Source organism: Centruroides sculpturatus, unplaced genomic scaffold (assembly GCF_000671375.1).
Source record: "Centruroides sculpturatus isolate CEXI.00-Female unplaced genomic scaffold, Cexi_2.0 scaffold1291, whole genome shotgun sequence".
NCBI lineage: Eukaryota > Metazoa > Arthropoda > Arachnida > Scorpiones > Buthidae > Centruroides > Centruroides sculpturatus.
Genome location: NW_019392629.1, coordinates 62,528 through 79,075, shown reverse-complemented (window position 1 = coordinate 79,075; position 16,548 = coordinate 62,528). Strand labels below are relative to the sequence as shown.

At 29.4% G+C, this 16,548-nt stretch overlaps 1 protein-coding gene across 1 annotated transcript in view; it reads left to right on the top strand.

The window, feature by feature from the left end:
* The window catches only part of LOC111617813 (histone-lysine N-methyltransferase SETDB1-like), a 97,540-nt gene extending 81,496 nt beyond the window's left edge, over positions 1 to 16,044 (top strand). Inside the window, exons 18-29 of the mRNA XM_023359118.1 lie at positions 2,126 to 2,306; positions 2,384 to 2,567; positions 2,648 to 2,833; positions 2,897 to 3,015; positions 3,231 to 3,429; positions 10,030 to 10,184; positions 13,892 to 13,987; positions 14,064 to 14,311; positions 14,966 to 15,070; positions 15,153 to 15,254; positions 15,331 to 15,518; positions 15,666 to 16,044. Coding sequence (XP_023214886.1) covers positions 2,126 to 2,306; positions 2,384 to 2,567; positions 2,648 to 2,833; positions 2,897 to 3,015; positions 3,231 to 3,429; positions 10,030 to 10,184; positions 13,892 to 13,987; positions 14,064 to 14,311; positions 14,966 to 15,070; positions 15,153 to 15,254; positions 15,331 to 15,518; positions 15,666 to 15,740 — 1,838 coding nt within the window. The 3' untranslated portion in view covers positions 15,741 to 16,044. The remainder of the gene's footprint in view (positions 1 to 2,125; positions 2,307 to 2,383; positions 2,568 to 2,647; positions 2,834 to 2,896; positions 3,016 to 3,230; positions 3,430 to 10,029; positions 10,185 to 13,891; positions 13,988 to 14,063; positions 14,312 to 14,965; positions 15,071 to 15,152; positions 15,255 to 15,330; positions 15,519 to 15,665) is intronic.
* The last annotated feature ends 504 nt before the right edge of the window (positions 16,045 to 16,548 follow it).

Genomic DNA, 16,548 nt, shown 5'->3' with positions numbered 1-16,548 from the left:
TACAGTAGAACCTCCATTATCCGGACCTCTGTTATCCGGATTTTCGATTATCCGGATTGTTCAAAATAAACAAACATTTTACGAATTTGCTGATTTGTACTTGGCGAATTACGATACTGTTTATGTACGTGATGGAGTGCATAACTTTTTTTGTTTCTACAACGTCTCACCCGGCACAGTGGCCGTAAACTCTTAAATATATTTTACGTAGTAATAAAAAACTTGACATACGTATTTATAAATAATTTATATTCAAATCACATCGTTTCTATGACCAAGGGCGGCGTAAGGCATGGACGACGTGGGCCACCGCCTATGCCTCGCGGTCCGAAGGGCCTCGCGCTTCGAAGGTTAATGCATTACTTAAAAGCCGTGAACGCGACGAAAAAATTTTACTCGTCATAAAACGATAAATAGTTTGTCAAATTTTTATTCATAAAAATGTAGTTTAAACTGCTTTTTATTTTATAAAATCCGTCTTATTGCGCCACCAGAGGGCCTTTTAAACAATAGGTAGTCTGTTAGCGCTGGTCAGTAGTAGTCCAAATTCAATACAAACGTTTGTTTCTTGAAAATTTGATCACAATTTAAATACTGTATTTACTTTTAATATTACCGATATGTCATCGAAAAGAAAACATGTATTATCATTAAAAGACAAATTAAAGACAATAAAAGGCCTCTTCAGTGGGGCTAATCATACACAGTTCATGCTCCGCCAATCAACTTATTAATAAGAGCCACTTATATAGTTTACAAAAAATTCCCAGCATTCTGCTGTTAACATACCATAAATCCCCACTGAAGAGGCTTTTCATAGGCGAAATGCATTTGGGGAGCTTGTTAGTAATGTCAATTAAAAAGTATTTTTCTCTGCAAACTGATTTCTTTTTATACTTTTTTAGCTTTAATCTTTTTTAATTANAATAGGTAGTCTGTTAGCGCTGGTCAGTAGTAGTCCAAATTCAATACAAACGTTTGTTTCTTGAAAATTTGATCACAATTTAAATACTGTATTTACTTTTAATATTACCGATATGTCATCGAAAAGAAAACATGTTGTATTATCATTAAAAGAGAAATTAAAGACAATAAAAGGCCTCTTCAGTGGGGCTAATCATACACAGTTCATGCTCTGCCAATCAACTTATTAATAAGAGCCACTTATATAGTTTACAAAAAATTCCCAGCATTCTGCTGTTAACATTCCCATAAATCCCCACTGAAAAGGCTTTTCATAGGTGAAATGCATTTGGGGAGCTTGTTAGTAATGTCAATTAAAAAGTATTTTTCTCTGCAAACTGATTTCTTTTTATACTTTTTTAGCTTTAATCTTTTTTAATCATTATTGGTTTAATGTTTTAAAAATTTATTGAAGTTATATAATATCCAAAAGTCAGAAGTGAAAGAAAAATATAATTTTTTTGTATACTTTACATTTATGTAAGAAGAAAGGGGGAAAAACTTTGTTTTTCTTTTCTATCGTTTCAACATATCAGTGGCAGTCATGATAAATTGATGGAGGTCTTCCACATTTAGATGNTTAATCAAAAATTAAATTTATAATTAGAAATATGTTTTGTTTTATTTAATTCCAAAACATAAAAAAGAATAAATATAATGCGTAATAAGTTTATAATAAATAAACTGATTTTGTTTAATAAAAAAAATTTCATTATCACATTGAAATGCTTGATTAGAATAACAAGATTTGTTTTTCTCTTACATTTTAATACTTTAATTCTTTGAATGGAACCATCCCATTTAAGAGGGAGATGATGATCACACATCATCATAGCACACAAAAGAATAGTATACTGTTATTTTATAGTAACTGATTGATAAATTAGCCCTATCATCATCATTTTTCAAAAATAAATAATAATAATAAAATTACATATTTTTGAAAATTTTCTAATTTTATTTACTTGCCATAAATGTAAAAATTAGATTAAAAGCAGTGAAGTAAATTTTCATATATAAAAATAACATTGGAAAATATTAATATAAAAATGACAATATGAATAAATTTATATCGTCATTTTTATATTAATATTTTTCAGTGTTCATTTTTATTAAAAGTAAAACCTAATTTTTATTTTAAATTTTTTTCTTGTATTTTTAGATTCTAACATTCTACAGTCCCAACTTGGCCATCGTGAAATACATATGATTAGCATAGGAAAACGTGCCAAATTCCAACCTCATAAATGTAGTGTTGTATGTAATGGTGATAAAGTAAATGAACCCTCAAAGTATAGGGGAAAGAATCCCTTGCAGATACCAATTCTCTGTGGATGGGAAAGGTATATTTTAGTTATTAACTAATGGATTTCAAAAATTTTATAACATGTTTTAATCATTTTCATTATAATTAATTTAGGCAAGTAACAAAGCATCGAGCTGGTTGTAGGAGAGTTGTATTTTATGTAACTCCTTGTCGTAGGAGATTAAGAAGCATTAAAGAAGTTAATCATTACTTATGGAAAACAAAATCAAAGTTAACTATTGATTTGTTTTGTTTTGATAGTTGTGTCCACACTTTTTCTGAATTTAGTCCTTCAAGGGTAAATTCATTTTAAATTGTAATGAAAAATGTTAATATTAGAATCTTTTGCAACTATTAAAATGCTGAATTTTTCTACAGATTTTGGCCTACATTCCTGACATTACATATGGAAAAGAAGATGTTTCAGTTAGTTGTGTTAACAGTTTATATAAAGAATTCCCTCCTTATGTTTTATATTCAAATGTAAGATTTCCTGCTAAGGGAGTTCAGCTTAATCTTGATCAGGAATTTTTGTGTGGTTGCGATTGTGAAGATAATTGTCAGGTAAGTAGATTTATTCTTTATATTTTTTAATAACAAAATATATTAATTTATCATTTGAATTAGGATCGTGATAGATGTCAATGTCAGCAACTTACCATAAATGCTACTGAAGCTCTTCCATCTGGGAGAATACCTGATGCTGGATATAAATTTAGAAGATTAAAAGAACCACTAATAACTGGGTTAGAATTTTATTTTGTAACAAGTCTAAGGAAGATGATAACCTGAAAAGTGTATAAAACATCTTTATTGAAGTAATTGCTTCAATAGAGATAGTTAGTTTATACATTTTTCAGCTGTAACTTTGTCATATTCTTTATAATGTGTATTATTTTTCAATGATTGTGTTATTGTTCATATATGAAATTAATTTAAATTTATTTTATAATTTCTCTAGAATATATGAATGTAATTCAAAATGTAAATGTGGTCCATCATGTATGAATCGAGTAGCACAAAATGGTCTTCAAGTTCGTCTCCAGTTGTTTAGAACAGAAAGAAAAGGTTGGGGAATTAGATGTCTGGATGATATTCCTCAAGGCATGTTTATTTGCATCTATGCAGGGCAGTTACTTACTGAACAAGGAGCAAATGAGGTATAAAATTATTGTAATTTCATTAAAATAATTAGTAATAAAGGTTATGAAATATTGCTAAAGTTTTTCATTAATTTAAAATATAACAGGATGAATGGTAATAAAGAGTACAGATTAACTCTTTAAACATGAAATTGACTAGAATTAGCTTAATCCATTCAAAATAAAATTGACTAATGGGAAAGATTTGTTTGACTGGTTCTGCTTTACAAGTTCTCCTTGTAGCCTGAGGGCCTCAGGGGTAAAACAGTTTCATCTCCAGGTACATAAGAAAAAAAAATTGAGTTTAAAGAGTTAAGTTGGATGAGCCATTGACTTGAACTCTGAACAGGGCTGTCAAGACTGGGTGCTGTGAATTNGAATCAGTGTTGCCAGCTAAAACACGTAAAAATAATATTAAAGTAGCCAAGACATAGCCAAATATTGTAGCGCCACATCAATAGCGGACATTTTAAATTTGCCGACTAGGACGGTTGGTTAACCGAGGGGTCGGTTGATAGGGACTTGAGTCGGATAATCAAGGCTCTACTGTATATTTATTTTGTTTGTACAAAATAAAGAAATAATTTTTAACAATACAATAGCTACAATTATTATTTTTAAAAATTTACATTAAGCCTAACATCGATGAAAATTCAATGCAGAGCAACATGCAACAGAGAAAAATTTCAACGTGGGATAGGTTAATATATTTTTTCGTACATAATCGGTTATCTGAAAAATAAGTTATCCGAACAACCCCAGTCCCTAATTGATTCGGATAAACGACACTCTACTGTATATAGTTTAGCACTGTATTACTTCATAGCATCAATAAATAAATGCTTACTGGAACTAATTAAATAATGTAAAAATAAACAACACCTTTCACCAGTCCAGCACCATGTTTAAACGTGGTGCTGGACATGTGAACGGTGTTGTTTATTTTTACTTCATAGCATATATTGCATGAATTTATTATAATTGATTGTGATGAAATAATAGATGTAAATATATTTAAAATTTTGTTATTTTTATATTTGACTATATTTTTTGTGAATTATTTAATTAAATAGTGTATAAAATATCATGAAATTTGAAATTTTATTACATGTGTATAACTTAATTTGATACAATATTGTATTGTAATTATAAATAAAAATTATTTAATGTAAGTATATTATTAACAGATTTACAAAATTATAAATAATTGCAGGCTACTGCTCAAGCGAACAGATTGACAGGAAAGTTTCGTCGACATAATCTTGTTGCTAAACGACCTCATCAGCCTTATGTTGAATACACAAGAGGAATTGATGAACCCATAGCACGTCCTACTGGAAATCTGGGTAAGAAAGTATTGAAAATATTTTTATGATTTTTTTCTGAAATACACAAATATAAAATTTTGTAAATTTTCAAAATTATTTAATCAGTTAACTTCAGAAAACAACAGAAAGAGCAGATTTCAAATTTTCAATTATCCGATATTCCTTCTCGACCTCAAGTTGCTAAAAAACAGACAGGAGGATGTATCCCAAATCAGAATATTGAATCTAGTGCTAGAATAGCAAAGAAATCTACAACACAAGAACGTCTTCTTTATAATTTAATGAATGAAGAAAATAGAGATGATTATGGTAAGCTTATATGTTACTTGAATAATAATTTGTGATATTTGCAGTATTTCAATAAGAAAAAGAAGCTGTAAATTGTGAGTTGGGATAGGAGCTTGGATAGTATAGCATCTGATTGCTGTATGGCAGTGTTTTTCAACCGGGGTGCTGCAGCACCTTAGGGTGTCACGGCGCCACGATTGGGGTGTTGCAAAGTTTAGAGCCTTTAGGCATTTTCTTGGAAATTTACTTAAGTGTAGTTCAAGATAACACATTGTCAGTTCTATTTTGCTACGAGATATCTAGTAAGCAAAGAAACTATGACTAATCTCATGTTAATGTAATGTTCTACGCTACGTGTACGCACAACTTGTCACGAGTTCGCCCAAACCACATTGCTTGGCTTTCATGTTCCCAGTACCAGGTCAACCACCAGAGAAGAACGACGTGGACACTTGTGTCTTGTATATGCNAGAATTTCAGTCTTGCCACAAATAGGATACATATTGATTATTAACAATCTGTGACATGCCATAACAAGCAAAAATTTAAAAAATTAATAAGCAGGCTTAAAATCGATAAATACAAATGTATTCTAAATATGACAAATGTATATGAGTTAATTATACTTTCTATTTGCAAAATTTCCTCAACCTTAACACAAAATAAGAAAAAAGTGAACTTTTAAAAAATTTGCAGGATTTCCTGGGTTAAAAAACAGCCAGGATCCTGTTAGAGAAATTGTACTTCAAGCCCATTGTGGTTTGGCTAGTCACACAATGAGATGTGTGGGTGTTGAGGGATGAGGTTCAACATATCTGGGGTAGGTTACCCCTTGGTTTTTCAACTAGTTTGATTCAATCCTGAATTCCCAGCATTGAATCAAGGTAGTTGGTAGGGTGGTAGCCCACCCAGAATGGGAGGCTAATACCTTAACCATTTGAGTCATCTGGTTGATTAAAAATAAAAAAAAGATTAGCAATCTGATAAAAAAAAAATACTCTAGAAAACAAAACACAAATAGATTATGAAAAAGACACTAATTATAAATTAATAAATGTTGATTATATTAAATAAGATTTTATTCTGCTGATGCTAATTCAGATTAATTTTAAAAATACTTTTTATTATTTTTGATGTTAGGTTGGTGATTAAATATCAGAATTTTCTGGTATTTCTGAAATCATCAACAATACTTAAATTATCATTATGAAATTCACATGGAAATTGATTATTAGGATTTAAATCACATTATACTATATTATAAATGACATATATTAAATTTTTTGTTAAAATTATAGATTAAAAATTAAAAGTAAATAATGATTGAAAAAAATATATTATAAAAAGAGATACTAAATTTATAATAGTTCAGTGTAATCCCATTTTAACATTCTCAATTTAACATTTATCTGTTTATACACTTTTAATTCTCCTGACTTCTGTTACTCCATAAAATCCAAAACCCTTATTCTAAATTTATTTCAATGAGATATAAAAATTAAGTGAATTTTTTCATATTTCAGCATAGCTGTAATCCAAATGTATTTGTTCAAAATGTTTTTGTTGATACCCAAGACTTGCGGTTTCCCTGGGTGGCATTTTTTGCTATGGTGTAAGTGAAATATTTTCTATTTATTTATTTAGTGCTATGCTTTTATTATTATTTATTTTAATGATTAATGATAATAGTGTCTAATATAGTAATGGTGATGATAAACAAATTTAATATACTTTTCTTAAATTTAATATAAAATTTCAAAAATAATAGTAATAATGTGGTAGACTTTGCTTATTGTAATTTATTCTGGGATTCCATTATATTAAAAACAACAACCAAGTGATAAAATTAAGTGGGTTAAGTAAATAAAACTGCAATTAGAAGATGATTTTTAAAATAACAATAACCTTACCTATTTTCCAACTCTTTGTATAATTCCCAAAATTTAAGCAGGCATTAAAAAGTCGTAACACTTGATCTTTGATTACAGGATAACATTGTTTAATCATATTGTAAGTTATTCCATCTAAACCAGGAGCCTTATATCTGCCCAAATCAAAAATTACTTTTCAAAAAACAAATAAACAAATCAAAAATTACTTTATTTAATTTCTTAATCAAAAAGATACCTGTGTGACTATTAGTATTAAAACATTCATTATCTAAACAAATTAATCTTTGTTGGTGTCTATCATTATCATAATCATCAGGAAATAGAATATTAAAATACCACTTAATAATTGAGACCAATCTATTCAGTACTAATTATCAATTTTTATAGAATTCAACATCTTCATATGTATTTTTTCTTGTATCAATTTATAAGGGACACCCCAAGGATTTCTAGAATTAAAGCTCTGGTTAAAACTGAAAAGAATAACTGATAACTATTCCATGTTAACAGCCATATATTGAGGCTTATAGCATGAAAAAAGAGTGTAGAAAGACCTATTGAAAATAATGATAACAGTAACTGGATTTTGATTAGAAAAAAGCAAATTTTTTATAATGTGTGTTTTGGGCCTGTTAATTTTGATAACAATAATTGATAAATAACATTCTACATGATTACAATAAGCAGAGTCTAATGTTTAATATATAATTAGTTTATGTATTTCTGTTAAAATTGCATAATGAAATGTAAATTAATATATTGTGAAAAAAAATAATCTACAGCAAACTTGGAATTTGTAGGTACATTCGTGCAGGTTCAGAATTAACTTGGGACTATAACTACGATGTTGGAAGTGTTCCGGGGAAAGTTATGTATTGTTATTGTGCATCTAATGAATGTCGAGGCCGTCTCCTCTAGTAACAAAGTTTCTGAAGGAAAATAAATCAAAATATATTGATTTATATCTTCTGTTATGACTAAGAAGTATCAGTATGGAAATTCTGACTAAAAACATTAAAAAAGAAATACATGTGTACATTCATAAATGTATCTGTGTTCATTTAAATATATAATGAAGTTTAAATCTCTCATGATCATTCATCTGAAGGATGGCATTTATCAGAAATATCATGTATTTATTATGCTTTCATCTGTCTACAGTATATTGCAATCAGAAATATAATTATGGGAAATGCATTTTATTTTCATCTAATGATACATGTAATTTAATTTACAATCTTTCGAAATTTCTAATGAATGCAGGTTTATGAAATGTATAAAACTGATGCAAGTGATGCTGTTTTGGAGACTGGTTAATTAAAAATTTAGAAAAAGTATTTTATTTTTATGTAAATTTTTTTGAATATTTTTGTTTTTGTAAGTGAAATTATATAATATGTAAGATGTAAAGTCAAAAAAATATAGTTACATATACAAAAACAAAAATTCAAACAGTTGTAAATGAAATTTATATTTTATAACCATATTTACAGAAACAAGAATTATATTCTTTATTTTATTTTATGAATATGATTTAGTAACTTCAGTTCAAAACTTACAATTGTACTGTACAATTTATAATTGAATGTAGTTTTTTTTTCAATTAGGCATTTGACTAAGCAAAAACAAAGTTTAGATACATATTGATCATAAAATCAAATAAATTGTTAAATTGTTTACTTAACAATTTAGAACACAATAAGGTTCTGTGAACCTAAAAACAAATACTAGAAATGCTTTTTATTCTAAGTTTAGATAATTGATTTGTGATTTGGTACATAAAAATCACTGCCAAGATGACCTTGTACATGCTGTATAAATACATTTCAAACAATATTAAAAATAAATTTTTTTATAAATGACGGATTGTATTTTTGTATTTGAAAGTGAAAATGGATTTGAAAGTAATAAAGAAGTAATAAATCTAATTTTTCGGTTTTTATTTTTTAAAACTCTTTCTGCCCTGTGGGCACTAAGAGGGTTTCTTTCAGCAAGCCCGTTATGGGTGTGACCAGACCTATACTGGGTGATGAGGGATTGGGCTCAACATAGAAAAATTTCTGGAATTTTCGAATCGTGCGGATTTGATCCCAGTCCCCCCAAATTGGTAGGTTACCTTTACCGTTTGGCCACCTGACCATTAGACCTCGATTTGTTTCTATCTAGTCATATGAATTAACTGAAATATGCCCATTAGTGACCAAGGTGTATAAAACTATAACATTGATAGTTGGTCGCAGGCGACCAACGTACTGGTCACCACTTTAGTAATACCTAAATAGGGGCCAGTTTCCCACAGAAGACCTCCCGGGAGACCCTTGGTTGTTATGGATTTAGCCAGGCCAACCATATCCAGGGCAGACCATCCCTNCTCATACAAACTCTTCGCCCTACATCTGAACACAAAGGGTTTCTGTATCAGCACTATTGCTGTTCTTCATCATTACACAGCATCTCAATACTACAAAAGACAGCCATTGTTCTATTGGAGATTGATAAATCTTAACATAATGATTTAACCTTAGCTGCAGCACATCTTATGATGGAATTCTCAATGAGTTGGTTGCAATGACCTGCTATTAGGTTCTGAAGCAACCAGTAATGAGCCAACAGCATACTAAGTCCTGATATTGCCAACCTTGAATGAGCCACAGCAGGCCTAATACTTGGCTCAGAAGCAGCCAGCCAGCTGTTTTCCAATAGATACTACCTTATGCACATTTAGGATAATACATAGTCAACATCTGCAGAGGCCCAAATACAGATACAAGGTTGAATACAATGGGGTGTTGTCTGGTTGCCCAAAAGATTATTTGTGGCACCTGTTATACCACTCAGATATTTAACAGTTGTCAGCATGATATCTCACCTTGGTAGATACCTCTTACTTAGACCCGATCATGACACTCAGATGAGAAATCCCCACTAAACCACTGCAGCACAGATCATCATGCTCCCACCACAGCAAGGTGGAGAAATTGATGGGGGAAAATATATATTTGCTAAGGTTGATTGATTGTTTTCATAAATACTGTATCTTCTTATAATAAGAATTTTAATTAAATGAATATTTTAAGTGAAATATTGTTTTAATTATGTTTGAAATAAAGGATGGACATCAATATGGAGATGAATACTTAGCAGAGTTAGATCATATAGAAGTTGTAGAAAGGTTAAAAGAAGGTTATGAAAGTGATGTTGTTGATCCTGAAGAAAATGATAAAGAAGACTCTGATGATTCTACAGAAGATTCTGATGAAAGCAGGTTTGCTTGTTTTATATTCAAATCTTTAATATTTTAGCTTTATTTTCAAAAATTAAATGAAAATTATATTTTTTTATTGAGTGAAATTATTCACATATATCAATGTCTTCATTCCTGGAAAAATTAACTGTGGGAGTTGTTGGTTTTACTATTTTTAAGCTTGTGCTGATGATGAAAAGTTTGTTAGATCCATATTCCTAGAGTTACAAACATAAACTTTCCTTTTACTTTTTTTGTATTAGTAAACTAAAGGCTTCTAGTTTTTACAGTGATTTATTTAAATTTGTTTTAAGACCAATGATTTTAATGTTTTAATTTTTTTTTTTTTTTTGTATTACTAAAAATATCATGTTGTCACTTACACTGCTTACTCATTTAAATACCATAAATGTTAAAATTAAATTTTCAAAATTTTCATTTACAGTGAATTCTCTTTTTATGTAGTTTTGAAGTTGCTATTTGTTTGATATTTGAAATAGTTATTGAAGTTTCATGATCTTATATTCTGACAATTATACACAAAAAAACTTGACAGTTATGCAGTTTCATGACTTAAGAACATCAAGACTACATAGAATGAAATACATGTGCAGAATGTGGAAGGAATTGTGAGATCCGAAAGGCCCTGGGTCTAATTTATGAATTTTTATTAATAATGGTAAAATATCGACACAAAATATTACTTCATTTTTGTGAAAAACTAGTGTTTTGGACGTGGGAAAAAACCAGATAACAGATGCTACTTCCTTTCACAGAAGAGAACATCCTCTGACTTTCCCTTATCTGGTTAAAAATCTCACTCAGATCGGAAATGGTTACCCCTCATTCATCCCCCTTTCGTCCCTTCTCATGAAAGAGTTACTGGCCGATGATTGGTCGAAATTCAGGAGATATAAGGGGAATTTAGTCCGAATTCGGGGAGTTCTTCGACAGATCTGAAGCGTCAAAACTCCACACAGTTCTCCTCCTGATGACCAACGCCCTTAAACGAGTCCCATAGACTAAGTTCCGAGTCTGAACTTAGTGAAGATACTTTTATATTTGTGCACGTATTGATCTCCCGTACGAAGAAGTAAATGAACTCTATCTACAAGGTGCCCCTACCTACAGAGAGGAAGACGAACGACAACTAAACAGGTCGTATGCTTTATAATAATTTTGTGAGCTCTCTCTCTCGATCGCGCATCAGTATCGAATAAGTCTTAGACTATATCTCGTGTGGTTTAATTGTCTTATTGATATCCCTCGTTCGTTGTAATTTGTATTCGTTTTGTTTTGAATTATTATATTTACTCTTGTTAAATTTAATTAAATGTCTCTAAAATTGATTCCGAATCAGATCTCACACGCGTGTTAATCCGCGTATAATAAGATTGATTAACTGGTGTCAAGGAATCCTGACGAGCATCTGAACTTCGCAGTTCGGATCATATAGCGGTTATCGCTCTCCTGTGAAATATTTAAGATCAGATCTAGTGATCTGCATCCTAGAGAACTAGTCCTACCGACTGGTGCCGATTAAGTGTTACACGGGTACTACCTACTCCGTAACCCCGGCTACTCTCACAGAATGTAGCCCTCAGTTTTGCATTAAATATGGAGACTCTGTAATTGATAACACAATTACTACAGCTATTAATTAAGCATAATAGATGGTTTTACACATGGTCTTGATGAAGTTGATTAAAAGAAGTGTTTTTGAACCTTGAGTTTATATGAATAATAAATTACAGTAGGAAGCTGAAGAAGTAGCACCACCTTCCAATAGTAATCAATTTCTGCCAAGATTCTATTGATGAATAAATACTATTGATGAATTGGAAAATCCAGTTTTTTACGTACAAGTTTTTACTGGAACAAATACATACCATACATATGTATGTATTTTCTTCAAAATGAATAAAGCTTGGTACTAGTTTTAAACTCTTAATTTACTTGCAACTTACTTAGACAACTCACTTGGAACAATTTTTATATAAGTGCTTATGGGTTTATTGGTTTCTGGGGATCTAGAAATAATAGTAAAATTAGTTGAGGAATCAGTGGTGGATAAATATAATATTAAGTTAATTTGTCAATATGTAGATGACTTAATTATAATATGGTTTAATCATGACTGTATTAATGACTTTATATAGAAAATCATTTCAAAGAATACAGGCATCCAAATAAAGCTAAGGCAAATTAGCTCAACAATAGTAAATTATTTAGATATAATTTTGAAATCTGAAAATAAATATGATGTTGGCTTACAAAATGCTAAAAACCATCTGTTTATTCATACATATAATATATTGGAGATGTTATGACATCATGTCACATAAGCTGGAACCTTTTCATATATTAATTAAAAGAGCTATTTGCCACTCATCATCTATAAAGCTTAGGCAGGAAGAGTTAAATAGAGTTTGAAATATTACTAACTTGTATGTGCCACTGTTTTCCAAGTAAAGTTATGGATCCTATAATGAATTCTCATTTGATTAAGAAGATTCAACATATAGATAATAAATAGCAATATTCCTTTTTTCAATAATAGGAAAACATACAGCATCGATAGTTAAAAGATTTATGACAGATTCTAACTTAAGAATATACTTTAAATGTTTTCCTATTATGATGCAGTTGCTTAGGTTAGAGAAAGATAAGATCAGTACAACAAGCAAAGTTAGGTTTATATCATAAAGTTAGTCAAAAATAGAGAAATTTTCTATATAGAATCTATGATTAGTTCATTAAACATTTGCCTTAAAGAATTTTATGCTTTAATTAATAGGAATAATAATAACTTAACTGCACCACTATGACACAGTGACATTATATATGACATTAAAGTTAATGTTTCCTGTTCTAATATACAACTAAAAGAACATTGTTCAATTCATCTGCTAGAACAGATGTATGTATATTCATATTGTCTCTAATACATTTAGACGTAATGCCCAGATGCCACTCAGAGAATGTAAACAAAATAATAATTGATTTTTATAATTTCTATAATAATGAACTTTATTTGAGGGATAAAAACTATATATATTTAACTAAAACTAAGTATATTTAATATGAATTCTCAATATGTTGTAAAATTCTACTTGATGATTGATCAATTTAAAAATCTATTTTATGTTTTCTATTCTAAGTTAAAATGCATTTTTTTCAGTAGCTGAGAATAGCTTAATATAAGCTGAAAGTGTTTCTAAATTATTAAAAGGTTTTGATATCTGTGAGAAACAGATATGTTGACTTAATAGTGTAATACTGTAATACTGAAATAGTAAAAGAATATATATATATTCTTTTTACTATTTTTGTGCCCTATGGACACTAAGATGACCCTTTCCTTGGTTGTTATGGATTTAGCCAGGCCAACCATATCCAGGGCAGACCATCCCTGAAAAATTTCTAGAGTTTTTTTGACCAGAATTTGATTTTGGATTTCCATATTGGCATGTTGAAATCTTAGCCTTAATTTCCAGCCAGCAAGATGCATATATTGCATTAAAAGAAAGCTCACTAAACATGCTATTTTATGAAAGAACTCTCTCCTGTTTTAAAAATTATGATTTGACAATACATTTTGTGTTAAACTGTACTTTAAAACATGTAACAAATATATAATTATTTAGAAATTAATTTCTAGTACTACTTTGCTACATTTAATCACTGTCTTCATATGCTATATTTTAATTTAATTTTTTAAATTTTAGTTATTTTGATCCCAGCCAAAAAGACAAGGCTGACTCAGATTCTGACTTTGATGTAGATTTCAAAGAAGTTGTTGAATATGGCTGTCATTCTACTAGGTACTAGCTCTTAAATTCAAATTGTTGTCATGATAAATGTATATAAAATTTCTGATTTTAGTAATTTTAATTTTAGGAGTAGGAAGAAACTCCTTGATGTAAACAATTTATCTGAAGAATCTTCAATAAATGGATCAAAAGCAAACTCTTTAGAGAAGATTGCAGAATCATGTACTGAAACACAGATATCAACTTCAGAAAAATTTTCCAGTACATTTTCAATAAATGATGAAAATGTTAGTCTTTTAACAGCTGATGAAATTAAGGTGGAAGTTGAAACAGACACAAATAATGCTGATCTTAAAATTGTGGAAAGCTGTTCAGGTTTGTCTTGAATTAAATATGTTATTTATCAGATGAAATTATTTAAGATTTGTCCTGCAAATTTGAAACAAATAATTGTTTCAGATTTCTATGGATATTGAATAATGTTAAACTGAAGGGATTTTATAAATCATTTTAGTCAAAATAGAAAAATTTTATTTTTAATTAAATATCTATAATTAATCTAATAAAATTGGAATATTTACAATAATAATGCATTTTTAATCTTCCAGCAGTTGTTCTATATTTCAAAATAGTATTTTCAATTCTATTAAAGGATTGAAAGTATTATTTTGCTTTTTTTTTATCTAGTAGGCAACTAAGAGAGCTTTTTTAATCATAACCTGGCTTACAGTGGGAATAGTGGGTGATGAGGAAAGGAGCCTAACATATCCAGGACAGACCATTTCTTAAAAAATTCCTGAGTTTTTTCAACCACCTGGATTCTATTCCATGCTTCTCAGAGCAGAAAACTGGCACCTTAACTTCCTCAGCTATTCACTGTGAATTGAAATAACAATTTGAAATTTAGAATGATTTCTGGAAGATTAAAGATGTAGTTATTGTTTTTTTGAATATTTTACATTATTATTCTAGATATATCTAATTTATATTATTTACATACATTTAATTATTTTATTTATTTATATTTAGATTTGCCAAAAACAGAAATTACACCAATTCTTGGTACCAATTTACCTGAAGTGAAAAAGGTTACAGTTCCTTGGGTTCCACAGCTTGCTGAAGAACATGACAAAGGTTTGTTTTCACATTTGAGCCAAAAATATGTATAGATTTTTATTATATTCTGTAAAATGATAAATTATTTCATTTATTTCAGTTTCAGATATTGTTAATAATAATAATAATAACGACGACAATAAAAACAACAACAACAACAACAACAATAATAATAATACTTCTTCTGAAGGCAAAATTGAAGGTAAATTATTTTTTATTATTACTAATTACATAATCTGAAACAATACATAATAATAACAAACTGTTGAATTATACAGATGAAAGCATGGCCAGTACTTCACTATTTAGTAATCTTCCTGATCCAAAGAAAGGTCCACTTCTAAACACAAAAACTGAGCTTAGAAATGAAAACTCTCAATTTGTCTCAGTTCGAAAGTTCTTCAATGAAGAATATTGTTATATTATGGATGCTAAAAATTGTGGAAATATTGGAAGATATTTAAATGTATGTAAATAATTTAAATTAGATAGATTTAAAATAACTTTGTTTTAATCTGTTTTTATTTTAAGTGAAAAATAAGCTTTAGATTAAAAACTTTTTTATAAAAAACTTTTTTAACCCTGAATAACTAAGAGGGCCTTTTTTTTCAAGCCCATCTTAGATTCACCCAGGCCCACAATAAGGCAGCCAAGTGATGAAGGATGGGCCTTATATATTTGGGACTAGCCTTTAAGAAAAATTCCTGAATTGCTCCCTGGATTTGATTCTGAGTCTCCCAGAACAGTAGGCTGGTGCCTAAACTGCCTTGCCCATTGGGCCATCCAATCCATGAAAAAAGGCCTTGTAAGTGCCCACAGGGAGAGGAAAGTACCAAAAATGAGAGACCTTCAAGCTAGGATTTCTCATTTCCTGGTCCTTTGGTTGTCCCGGGATTTCAAGTAAAAAGTGATCTGTCTTCCAGGAAATCCCAGGATATAATTAACCTTTAAGATATAAAATAAATCTTGAAATCAAATGATATAATTATTTTTTATCCTTTAAGTAATTTAATATGTCCTGCAACCTCCAAAATAATAATATTAATAATGCTGTGTAAAATATGTATTAAAAATTACCTTTGAATTATGTAGAAATTTTCACAAATAGAAAAAATTTATTAAAGTTTGTTACTTACAACAACAACAACAACAACAAAAAAGCCTTTGAATTGAGTTGAAAATTTAAAGAAAAAAAATGAACTTAGATCAAACTTCTAACTTAGAAGGTAATTTTCATTTTTTAAATAAAACATAATACAAAATATTATTGTACATTTTTTATAATAAGATTTTAAAAAGGAAAGATGGTCAATACTTCGATCACTTAGTCTGGTTTTTATTTTAGTAGTGAAAAGTCTTGTTACCAAGAATGCCCTTTCCAATTAAATTGATGTGGGTGGAATTGTCTTTAATGCATTTAAGAGAAGACAGATGTGTGTTTTTTCACCTGTAGCTTCAAAGGTTTATAGTTTGTTTTCAAAATGTGTTGCAGTACT